This window comes from Octopus bimaculoides, chromosome 4, assembly GCF_046866305.1.
Source record: "Octopus bimaculoides isolate indiv1 chromosome 4, ASM4686630v1, whole genome shotgun sequence".
NCBI lineage: Eukaryota > Metazoa > Mollusca > Cephalopoda > Octopoda > Octopodidae > Octopus > Octopus bimaculoides.
The window spans coordinates 127,496,624-127,510,218 of NC_142931.1; the positions used below are offsets into that span (position 1 = coordinate 127,496,624).

Here is a 13,595-nt window from a genome sequence, read left to right on the forward strand (position 1 = left end):
GAGTGGATTTGATAGACGGAAACTGAAAGAAGCCCGTCGTATATATATGTGTGTCTGTGTTAGTCCCCTCCCCAACAGCGCTTGACAACCGATGTTGGTGTGTTTACGTCCCCTTAACATAGCGGTTCGGCAAAAGAGACCGATAGAATAGTACTAGGCTTACAAAGAATAAGTTGAAAAGTTTTTTACTACAGAAATGTTATTGTCGTGTAATTTTTTTATTGTCATAATCCACAAAAGCAGTTGTTTCAAAAATTCCAGTAAAATCCTTTGAGATATTTTCAATTTTATTAGCAGCTTCCTTTATCATACGCCAAGCTTGTATGACATCTAAGCTTGATGTCTATAGGTAATCTGATACTGGAGTTGTTACATCAAATATTCATATAAGTGTAAATGCCACTAACCAGGTTTCAAATTTACAGATTTTCTCTCAATTTTTGTGCTTCGTAGCGAACTGAACTTTTGAAATCCATAGCTTCACTTACTTGCTAAAGGTTTGAAAAAAATTTCCATTGACTGATTACTGCAATTTTCTAAGTGCTCTACTTTTACTTGAGCATTTGGTTTGACCAATGTGTTAGATGTTTCTGACTGCCTGTTTTTGATTTTATTTGGTTTTCCCAAACCTTAATCTTTTTATAAAAATCACTAAAAAAGTAGTAAGTTCGGTAAACAAGCCAAAAAGACTCACTGCTGGAACACACACTCTGCTTGCATCTTTAGAACATGTGCATAGCACCAAGTGTGGATATGGTTTAGGCAAGCATCTTTCATAAATGCCTAAAGGCCAGAATATATTTCACTCATACTAGGAGCTCCGTCAAATGAATCTCCAATACACTGTTCTAGAGTCAGAATTATCTCTGCAAGAGAATCACTTAGCAAGGTGTGTAAGCTTCTACCGCTTGAGTTCTCTACATTTACCAGACGAACTAGTCTTTCTTTTACTCGGTCACCAACAACACATCTAAGAACAATGGCACATGACCGTGAATAGAGACATCTTGGGTAGAATCAATTTGCACTGAAAATATACCCACATCTTTAACCTCCTTGACAATTTCTCCTTTAATCATGTAAGCAATAATATTAAATATTTTTGTCACAGTTGTTTTACTAAGTAAAGTTACGAATTTTCCACGCCCTTTTTGGAATGGTTGTTGTTTACCTTTTATAATAACTTTTTGTAAAAAACCAAAATTCCACCAAAATATTAATTTATTAATGAATCTTGAACTTTAATTGACACACAAGTGGACCTAGTCAAAAACTTCTGGTAAAATGTATTGCATAAAAGCATATCCTTCAATGATAGATAAATATTTTGTATTTGGAACTTCTCAGACATTTGTTCTGTCAACCAATCAAAATAGACTCACACAATTATTACTACTAAAAATGTATATGTTTCTTAAAAGCCGGAGATGAATTGTGAATAAGATAAAAATTTTCCAGGCTATTGGTTTCATCTATCAAGTTAAAATACATGCATAGAAGACAGGTTACAACAGGTGGACAAAAAGCTGATAAACAAGATTCCAAGAGACTGGCAAAATAAATAAAAAAATAAAAAACAGAAAGAGGATAATCCCAAACAACATGAAAGGATGAACTGGATATATTTGACAATAATTAAGGGTTTCCTATAACTGGGGATGGATCTCTAAAGCTGAAAGTTATAGAGATAAGAGGAAGAGGCACTTTGCCTACAAGTGGGGGAACAAAGGTTGATTGGTTGGTAAACATGGTGTACATACAATATTTTACGTATACACTCCTAAGTTAGAGTTATTAGTCCGGAAAATAATCATAGAGGCTTCTGTTGTGTTAGCATATATGGTGAAAGTAGCAGTCCAATAATTGTTTCTTTGTACAATTATTCTGCAATCATCTGAAATATATATTAGTTTCTTGATTGAATACAAGGGGATTTATTTGTGGGAAGAGTAAGTAGGATGTGTTACAAACTTTTTTCTCAGAGCAGTAACAACAGAAAATAGCTTTTGTTTCTGTTTCCCCCCTCCCCCACCACTTGAAAACTGGTGTTAGTGTTTTTACATTCCCCCATAATTTAGTTGTTCAGCAAAAGAGAAAGATAGAATAAGCACTCGGCTTACAAGAAAAATAAGTTCTGAGGTCGATTCATTCGACTAAAAATTCTTCAAGCCTCAGCATGGCCACAGGCTAATCGATTGAAACAAATAAAAGATAAAAAGATATTTCTCAAATAAAATTTGGATTCTAAAGGGTAAAAGAAAATTATGCGTTCATTAATTTTATAATGAATTTTCAAAAACATTTTTCAAATTCATACAAGCATTAGAATATGCCGGCAACTACAGCCACTAATGAGAAAGCTTCTGCATTCTCACCAAATACCTCTCAAATGCACACCCTATTGTCTTAAAAATTAGGTATTAGATATAGCAGTTCTACTTACAATATGTCTAAGTAAAAGACTAGATAGTCCTGGCTGGAACGTTCTTAATTATTGTTTTCTTGGATAAGTTAGATAATAATCACTACAAAAGGAAAATCTTGCTTTGTGACAACACCTGGCCATATTTCCCAGAAAAGACTAATGTGCATTACAATAAGATGATTCTGTATATGAAAATATTGTTAATCTCTCTTATAAAGTAAATTTGGAAGTGAAAGTGTCTTTACATAATCTAAATATTCTGTGCAGATCTATGAAGTTGGCAGGACTTTGACAATAGCTTTCTCTATCTGTACACAAACACTGTCATTAGAAGCAATTCCCATTAAGTTTTCTTTTTTTTTTTTCAGCAATAAAATTCTCGTAACGAAAAGAAAAGCGTGATTAGCAATTCACATAATCTATATAGGTGGTAAACTATGAGTTTTGTGTTATAAGTTGTAAGTTTCACCACTTGTAAGAAATTAGCTGTAAGTCAAAAATGATACTCTTAGTCAACTATTGTTTCAGCCACCAAATTACTGCTAGACTGAATGGGGAAAGGTTGACCTAGTTAGCATTAGTGATAATTTATTCAGTTTTGTATTGGGAAACCACGAATTCAAAAACAGTCGTCTATGTATCAGCTAAGAATTATCTTGTTCCACTTGAATCAGAAAATACATAGAATCACTGAACAAGGGACTAAACTCATACACACTTGATTCACTCGTATTTGCTATATTATGATTCTAGTAAGCATAATTTTTTGGTGAATGTGTTTATTAAGTGTCTACATTTACCTGGTGGACCTGATTTCAAAATATCGGTCAGTAAAACTCTAGTTGAAGTGGAATGAGCAAACAGCATCACAAATAGGATAAATAATTAGTACAAGAGTATTGCTAACATGGACTACAGAATGAAAACGATCTACATCTGTGGACCGAATAAAAGGTTTCGTTTGAAATTCCAAGTTACCAACTAGGCATCTAAAGAAGGCTGAAGGATACATAAAATGGCTGAAACAATGTGACTATAACAACCAAGATGAAGTCCCTTGCTTGAACATATCAGTAGATAATAAAACTGGAACAATCAGCTAGGATCGTTCAGTAAAATTTGTAACTAAATACTATATTTACTCATGTATAATTCATACACATAATTTAGTGTTAAATCTTGTTTCAAAATGTTTTCATTTCATAGTTTTAGCTTTTCCACATGTTTAGGACTAACGCACGACTGAACACAGCATATAAACAACACTGAAAAAAAGTTACCAGGCATGAATTTAGTCTTTAATAACTTTCAAAGCTTTAAGGCGACGAGTTGGCAGAATCATTAGCATACCAGGCAAAAAGTTTAGCGGAATTTTTCCATCTTTACATTCTGAGTTCAAATTCCACCAAGGTTGACATAGACCTTCATGCTTTGGGGTTGATAAAACAAGTACCAATTGAGTACTGGAGTCGATATGATTCACTTAACCTCCCACGAAATTGCTGGCCTTGTGCCAAAATTTGATACCAATAACTTTCAAAGATTATCTGTGACAAACCACATTTCATATTGGTTTCAGATTTTGGCACTAGGCTGGTACTTATTTTATTGACATCAAAAAGAGAAAGGTCAAGTCGACCTCGATGGGAATTGAACTCAGAACATAAAGACGGATGAAATGCTGCTTAGCGTTTTGCCTGGCGTGCTAACGGTTCTGGCAGCTCGTCGCCCCAACCGCATTTTATATTATCCATATAAATAAATCCATGTGTACCTACACTAAAGTATGTGTATACAGTTAACTGGGTTGAATCACTTGTGAGTTTGCTATCTTGAGTATGGATATGACACAAAACTGGCACTAGAATATGAAGCAGAACTATCGATTCAACTGGTGCTAATCACTAAAATCAATAGTTTGTACTGATAAAACTAGTAATTAGTTGAAACTATTGATTTTATTACTGAATCAGTATTGATTCAATAGGAGAATCACTTGTTTGGTGGCTTGAAAGCATGTTTGTGTGTGTGAGAAAGAGGGGGGGTAATATTCTCATAGTGATAAGGTTATTGTGAGCATTGAAAAGCAGGTGAACAAAGTTTTTTTGGCAGCACCAGAGCCCAAAGATTTTCAAGCCAGCAAGGGATGGTTTGACTGTGTCCAGAAACGGTTTAAAATAAAATGTGTTTCCCTGCATGGAGAGACAGCATCAGCCGACAAAGAAACTGCCGAGAAGTATCTTGAAACCTTTGGGCAGATCATCGAGGACAATGGATACAAGCCAGAACAGGTTTTCAAAATGGACGAGACTAGCATGTTCTGGAAGAAGATGCCTTCCAGAACGTACATCATGAAGGATAAAGAGCCCTAGGATTTAAGGCACAGAAAGACAGAGTGACACTAATTGTGTGTGGTAATGCTGCTGGCTTCATGATGAAACCAGGACAAGTCCGCGAACCCGAGGGCCTTCAAAAATAAGAATAAAAACTTGCTGCCAGTCCACTGGATGCACAACCCCAAGGCCTGGCTTACCAAAAGTCTAACTTTGAATTGGTTCCACCAATACTTCATCCATTAAGCCAAGGAATACCTCCAAAACGTATGTATGGAATTCAAGGTGTTGTTTGTTGTGGATAGTGCTGGTGGTCACTCTGGAGTTGAATCACGAAGGAGGTTCAAGTCGAGTTCCCACCTGCTAACACCACCTCATCCAGCCTATAGAGCAAGGCGTGATCCGTGCTTTCAAGACACTTTACACTCGGAACTCTTTCCAACACCTTTTGGACGCAATGGATTCGGACGAGAATTTCAAGTTAAAGGAGTACTGGCGTAACTTCATGATCGCAACGTGCCCGTCAGTCATCGACGCTGGTCTTAAAGACATGAAAAAAGATACCCTCATCGCATGCTGAAAGAAGGTGTGGCCAGAATGTGGTCAGGACTACAAGGGCTTCTCACCCGAAGATTTTCAGCACGAGGCTGTCAACAATGCGGTGAAACTGGCAAAGGTACTTGGAGGCGAAGGTTTTGACGACATCACGCAAGATGAGGTCAACAATCTCGTCGATGCCCACTCTGAAACCCTGACAGACGAAGATTTGTTGGAGTTAACTAAGTTTGTCAGCGAAGAGGAGGAGGAACCTCCAGATCCAGAGAAAGAGGAGGATGAGGTGGGCCTGACACTCGAACGCCTGTCCGACTTTTAAGGACAGCAAAGGAATTGCAAGGGAAGGCGAAAGCATGGGATCTCTATATGGTTCGGTCTCTCCAATTTAAAAATGACATCGATGCTACTATGCAGACATATAAAACTCTCTCACCACCTTGACGAAACAGTGACAGCAACTTCCCATCACAATGTTCCTTAAGCCCACCAAGAAAGCCCCGCAGGAACATACATCTCCTAAAACACTTGAAGAGGTGTCACCTGAAGAGCTTTAAATTTTTGCTGTGCAGTCATTACCTTCATTATTTTCATCATCAACATCTTAAATTAATATCATTCATTATTGGTGAGTAACCGTACACTTTACTTTATTTTTTTATTAAATTATTATTATTATTATTATTATTATTATATATTTATATTTTACGTTATATTTTGACATTAGAGGCATTTTTATGGACGACTTCCAATATTCGCGGGGGCTCTAAGAACATAACCCCCGCGAATACCGGGGGACTACTGTATATATATATATATATATATATATATATATATATATATATATATATATATATATATATATATATATATATAGGAACTACACCACAGTTATCTTGTGTTCTTTGCTACCTTGGTTTCTATTAACCCATTTATTCTATCCGAAGAATTTTTATTCATTAAGATAGAAGAAATACATATAATTAAATATATATATATATATATATATATATATATATATATATATATATATATATATATATATATATATATGTATGTATGTATATAAAATCAGTTTCACAGTACTGGGTTTTCAAACGAAAGTGACCTCTAAATATTAAAGAAATGTCATCCGAGAAAGACAGGCACATACATATTTATATATATGAATTAATGCGTTTATATCACAGGAAACGGCAAAGGTTTCAAGACATTAACTAGTTTGAAACTTTGATGCGTTTCAAACATCTACATAGTCTACCAAACAGCAACATTTCTATGATTATTGACTCCACGGTTGTTAAAGAAATAACCGAAATCTATGGGTTTATTTCTATACTGAGAGCTCTCCGGTTCTTCAGTATTTGGTGTCTGTTACAGTTATCTCACCTTGCAACACCAATAATGGCGATCCACCTAACAAACCTCGTGTCGAAAACTTTAGACACGCGTATTCGGAGAACATGTGTGAACATTTTTAGGTTACTGTCGACATTTGATCACCGTTCATCAGATGCCGAAGAATTACCAAAGCCTCCAAAGAAACCGTACTCTATGTTTTTTGAATTCTTAGATAGAAATCGCCCAGCGGTAGTTTCAAATAACCCAGGTATGAAAAATCCAGAAGTTATTAGTTTGATATCGAACATGTATCGTAATTTGTCTGAGGCCGACAAAAAGCTTTTGAAAGAGGAATCGACAAAAAGATTCCAGGCTTATAAGGAAGAATACGTTAAATTTAAGGCATCTTTATCTCCACAACAACTCCAAGCGATGACTGTGTTATCTCAGAAGAAAAAGGCCAGTCGCTTAAAAAGAGAAAAGAAGCGTGCTGAAAAGAAATACGGTCATCCACAGAGGCCAATCAGTTCTTACGGCATTTTTGTACGGGAAAATAAAGGAAAACGTGGAAACATGGGTTTTATAGAGTTTTCCAAATACTTGTCACAAATGTGGAAAGAAATGCCAGATAATGAAAAGTCTGTTTATCATGATATGTCTATGGCCGAGAGAGAGAGATACGCTGCTCAAATGGTAGACTGGGAACAACTGATGCTGGAGGAAGGTCGGCCGGAGTTGTTACGAGGTTACACCAAAACGAAGGCAAAGAAAAAGAAAGCGAAAACGAAAGCTAAAATGAAAACAAAAACTAAAGCTAAGAAAAAAAGAAAAACTAAGAAAACGAGCAAGAAGAATCTTGAGGATTTTTGATCTGCAATGTTTGAAAGTTTTGCGATCGTCTTAGAGCATTCTATTTGAACAAGTAGGAAGTTATATTTTTAATTTGTTTTCATTTAATAATCTATCTAGCTATCTTATTATATACAAGAGCAGTATTAATTCCGAATAGCAATCTGTATATCTCAACGGGGATATACGGATCTTTTCTGTTTGGCTTTCACTTTTTGAAATTTTAAAATTTAGTATAACGATGTGATTTTTGATGCTGAATCTGATGTTGCTGTTATTTTATTGTTCCAGAAAATTTTTAGGAAAATGTTACAGCGGTTTAAAGTTTGATTATTTTTACTGGTAATTTTTCAGATAGGTTAGATTTGAAAAGGTAAATAAAAATTAAGGGGGAGATAAGTAGTAAAAGAAGGGACGAATCAGTCTAAGCGAAATCGTGGACTATCATTCAATTAGGAAATGTTGGAGACAACATTCTTCAGTGATTGGCACGGCGTCGACTAATGAATATGTATACATGTGAAAATTGTAATTCACCATATGGCCTTACTACATGTGCTGACGTTACTGATGGAGAATTATGGCACTGCAAGCGTTGTAAAAGGGGCAAATCTTTTCGTTTCCGTTCATTTTTTGAGAGGTCATATTTCGCCAGTGTTTAGGTTGTGAAAAGTAACTTCAATTATCTCCCCCTTAATTTTAATTTTTTTTAATCCAACCTAACTGAACAATTACCATTTTTACCCCCATCAGAAACAGGATTTGGAAGCTAGCATATTCTGCTAGCTTTCATTTAAAATGAAAAGCAATATATTACGACGATATAAGTTGTAAGAAGTTTTGAAATTTTAATAAGTTTAAATGAATATATTTAAGAGATGAGGAATTATGTACATTATTTACAATTGACGGATATTTGTCCTCATCTTGTTTGTTGTTAACACGTTTCGGCTGATATACCCTCCAGCCTTCATCAGGTGTCTTGGGGAAATTTCGAACCTAGGTTCTCATTCCTAATATTTCCATTGATGTCTAATGTCGGCTCCGTACCAATTAGATAATACAGTTCTATATTTAAGAGATGAGGAATTATTTACAATTGGCGGATATTTGTCCTCATCTTGTTTGTTGTTAAAACAACGTTTCAGCTGATATACCCTCCAGCCTTCATCAGGTGCCTTGGGGAAATTTCGAACCTGGGAATGAGAACTCAGTGAATAACAAAATTAGATCCATCATGGAAAATTACAAAAAATACCAAATTTGAAAATTTTCACTCAATTTCAAAATCTTTGACAGCAATGGAAAAGACCCATTAGTTTTTTTGTCAGATAAAAGAATGAGAAACAAACGTTTGAACAGGCATGTAAACAATTTAAAAACGAAAAATCTTCAACAAAATATTTTTGTGAAAAAATTACAAAAAAGCAAGGTATATGTTATGCTGTAGTAGTTCAGTTCATGAAAACAAAACATTTTTTGTAGCAAAGTTCAGAATATAGGTATTGATTGTAGTAGTTTTAAGCAGACAACAGCTTGGTACCAATGTGTCTGGCTTTCGATTTGCTAAAATTACCAAAAATTTGCAAAATTTAAAAGTTATTAACTTTTTGTTTATTAATTTATGGCAAAAATGAATTCCATTTCCATAATTAGCATACAAATCTACTTCAATACACCAAATTTGAAATCAACTGGAACAAAATTAAAGGAACAGAAAAGTGAAAGTCAACCAAGAAAGATCTGGATATACCATAAGAAAGCCACAATACTGTGGTATACATCTTCAGAAAGTGTCTCGTATGGATGTATAGTGCTAAAAAGTGTACAAGTAGCAGCAGCTGTTCCTGCTAGATATGTTTCATGTGCTACTGGTACTTCTGTGCTTTTTTAGCACTATACTTCTATGTGAGGTTCCTTTTCCAGACAAATAGCACAGTATTGTGGCTTCCTTACAAGTATATCTATCCATGTTAAGATATACATATATGTGTGTGTTTCGAAACGTCTAGATAGAATAGAGACAGCTGATGAAGGGATATTCCAAGGGGCTTTCCGTTTTCCTATGTGTTCGTTCCGTTGTCTGTAGTTTATTGTTCTAACGTCCTGTACCCTGATATGCATGTATATACACATGTAGATGTAAGTATGTACATATATGTGTGTATACATGTATATATATTCTTTGTATTATTATATATATATATATATATATATATATATATATATATATCCGTGTGTATGTATATAAGCATTTTAGTTTGCTTGAAGCACTGTAATACTGAAGAAAGAAAAGAAAAGAGAGAATAAGAAAGCTTCTTTCAATGCTGAAAGTTTTACAAAACCTTTATATTTCAGGTACAAAGACCCATCCTCAGACAGAAGCAGTCTGGATGCACCTATTACATTACCTTACTCAAACTTGTCAGTGTTAATGCTGAAAAGTTTGAGTAAGGTAACAGAATTGGTGTGACTGGACATTTGTAAAACTTTCTGCATTGTTGGAAGCTTTCTTATTTTCTTTATGTATGTGTGTGTGTGTATATGTGTATATATATATATATATATATATAAACCAGAGTATATGTCAGCCCAGTTAGAGGATCCCTTCTCTTGACCATACCTGGCACCATCAGTTGGTTTAGGCACTGTTTTGAGCAGAATAATATTAAGACTATTGAAAATGTTTTCTTAAACAAATAGTATTCACTTCATGGATTTCTCTGATTTGCATGTGTTATTGTCAAACTAAAAAAAGATTCACCGAGTTGTAAAATTGTTTGGAGAAATCCGTAAAAAAAAAAAAAATCTGCCTCTTTTTTTGAGTAAGGAGTCAGGAAAATGTTAGCTGATAGAAAATATGTGAAGATAATCATTCAGTAGACAAACTGATTGAATTTCGGTGAATGGCTGTGAAGATAAACAAATATTTTGATATAGTTACCTTTTTTGTAGCTCCAAAATACATTACCATCAATTGTTTTGGCTTGACTCCAGTTCTTATTCATGGTAACGTTTTCATAACAGTTCTCACCAAAGAAGAAAAGAAGTTCCCAATTCTTCAAATTTATAACTTTCTTACCATGGAAGAACATACAACTAAAGTTCCCAAATTCAGTACAGATGTTGTTTTTTTACAAATTCTCGTTGATACTATGTATATACAGTATTGCAAAAAAAAAATAATACGAATACTCAAACAAAATATCCACATTCAGAGAATTGTTCTCTGGATAATCGCTGACATTTTAACATGCTGAAGTAAGACTCACATCAGAGTGCTGGTCACATATCTTATACATACATACAGACATCCTGGATTAGATCCACAATTGTTTTCTCTTCAGACTGGTGTTATGAAGGGCATCCGGCTGTAGAAACTCTGCCAAATCAGATTGGAGCCTGGTGTAGCCATCTGGTTTCACCAGTCCTCAGTCAAATCGGCCAACCCATGCTAGCATGGAAAGCGGACGTTAAACGATGATGATGATCTCAAAACACTTTCACCCTATTCAGTTACTGTCTCTTTACAAAGCTCAAGTAAGTTTCACTTTGGAGTATTGCTCAGATATTTGGGAGAATACTGCTACTTCACATACTAACATCCTGGATTGCATTCAAAAGCAAACCATTCAGTTAACTGGCAAAAATTCACTCAAAATAAGATGACAGAGATGTTATTTCTTCTAGGTTTTTAAAAAATTTCTGCTGACTTCTTTTGTACTTTTGAGCTTGCTAGATGAATACCCCTCTCCCCTAGGTATCACTCTTTTTGTCCTTATACAGTTTTTACATCCTACCACTCAACCGTTTTTCCAGTCTTTTCTTCTGGCATAACTGCAGCCCTGCATTTATTAATAGGTTAAAACATTAAAAGAAAACAAAGCAATTCTTATTTTCATCTTTTAGATTTATTATTTTCTAGACTACACTTAGCATTTCTAGGATGAAGAACCCACTTCTTTCTCTCAAACTCACATACCTGTGGGTATGGAACACACACATCTGGCACCTCCATCTCACACACGTGTCTAGGATACAGTATATACTTCACACACTCAGGGATACATCTAGGATGCTGCACTCCACAAGCATACACGCATTTATGACAAAGTGTCTACCTCATGCACACACCTCTCGATTAGTACATACATACACATGCAATGAATTACCAATGTCACACATGCATATGCATCTAGAATGGAGTACCCACCTTATTCACGTTTACGTAGAAAACTGCATCTGAAATAAATCATCTACTTGTGACAATGAAATTTTATTCAGTAAAACTTTTGAAACCTGTCCACAGTTTAACTTTTACTGTAGAAGATGTGAATGTGTCGAAAAAAGCTATGGAAACTGTCTCTGTGTTCAGTTAACAAATAAATGAATTATATTTTTACCTAAATTAGTTTCTTGTATGCTTAAGTATTTCAACTTTAGTAAAATATGAAATGAAAAAGACAAACTTTTCAATTTGATATGAGTAATTGTGTTACATTTTATACCAACGATAAAAGTTAGTGACATGTTGAACAATGATTATAGAAAGAACAGAAATTCACATTTTTTCTTAGCTGTTTTTTCATAGGGTTCCACCTGCTTAATATTAGCCAGGATATATTTTATGGTGGAGGGAATATATTTGATTTTAAAAAAAAATAACTTCTATTCAGTCATTTGTTTTAAAATGACTATATTTAAATTAAAGCCATCCATCACAATTTTATTTCTGAACCTATAATGATTATTTTACTAAATTCCTAATTATTTCCAAAATTAATAGAAACAACTAAGCATTGTTTTTGATTAGAAATATGGTTATGAGGGAATTAATTTATTACAGTATTATATTCCATATAAAGATTGAAATCTAGTCTATGACCATTTTTTAATTTCATTAAATATGTGCAATCAGTTGAACCAAAGACATTTTCCCACTCATTTATGACCCATTTATTTCACTCCTGTGTGAAAGTTTATTTTTATTTTGAAAAAATTATGTGAAAATTTGCTCAAAATTTTCTCTTTTGTGCTCCGACTTTTTTTTCTAAATAAAGATTTAAGACTTGATTCATTACTTTTGAAACCAATTTATTTATGTAGATGGCTGTGTGAAGAAAAAGTTGAAAGATGAATGATAGTCTTTTATATTTATTTAGTTTTTAAATCATCCTTTCAGGGCATCTTTCAGACAAGTCCAATTGGCATTCAGCTTCAATATCTGTTTTGGAAAATCTTATAATTGTATGAGTGAAGGCATGTTTAAATCAATATGTATAGAATAATTAAAGCTGAGAGTTCATATGATAAATGTGTGTATCTATATATGTCGATATATATTTATATATATATATACATATATATATATATATATATATATATATATATATATATATATATATATATACACACACACACACACATACAACAACAACAAAGATAGAGAAAGGTATACTAAATACCATACAAGAGAAATTTATTGGAAATATCTTTGCTTTCAGATAAAGTAATGAAATGTCTTGTGACAGTAGTGACTGACTCCAAATGAGAAGGGAAGATGATTTCAAGAATCAAGAATTGATATATCATTAAGGGAAAGATGATATTTTAATCCTGGAGACAAGAGGACAGCTGTTGGCACATTTGTATCCCATTGGCCATCAGCAACACAGAAGTTGTCCTATCTTAACTGCAGCCATAAATACAACTTAGACATCAATAAATGAATTTATTTTGTATGTTATTTGGTACACCTTTCTTTGTTGTTATTGTGCAAATTTATGCCACTAGTCATTCTGATTTGTTTGTCTCAGTTCATTTTCATTTTAACTATGCCAATAGATACCTTAGCCCATAAATGTTCTCTACTGTTTTTAGATATTGCATTTGTTGATGAAATGAACAGATTATGCAATAATGAACAAAATCCTGAAATGTGATTTTGCACAGTTTAAATTTACATTGACAGATGATGCTTAAGAATGCATATGCAAATGTGAGGAAACAAGGTGTTGACCTGCAGAAACCTGCAATTTATGTTGGTCTATCAGCCTACAGACCACATTAATTACAAGGATATATGGATTATCACA

At 34.0% G+C, this 13,595-nt stretch overlaps 1 protein-coding gene across 1 annotated transcript; it reads left to right on the forward strand.

Annotated features, from left to right (window-relative positions):
- Positions 1–6,500: 6,500 nt before the first annotated feature.
- On the forward strand, positions 6,501–13,246 carry LOC106879671 (transcription factor A, mitochondrial). The gene is made up of 2 exons (XM_014929344.3): positions 6,501–7,573; positions 13,005–13,246. The coding sequence occupies exon 1, from the start codon at positions 6,544–6,546 to the stop codon at positions 7,519–7,521; it is 978 nt and encodes a 325-aa protein (XP_014784830.2). The 5' UTR covers positions 6,501–6,543; the 3' UTR covers positions 7,522–7,573; positions 13,005–13,246.
- Positions 13,247–13,595: the final 349 nt, after the last annotated feature.

What these genes read in the sequence shown, in the direction of transcription:
- LOC106879671 (XM_014929344.3), top strand. Translation starts at nt 6,544, where the DNA reads ATGCGTTTCAAACATCTACATAGTCTACCAAACAGCAACATTTCTATG.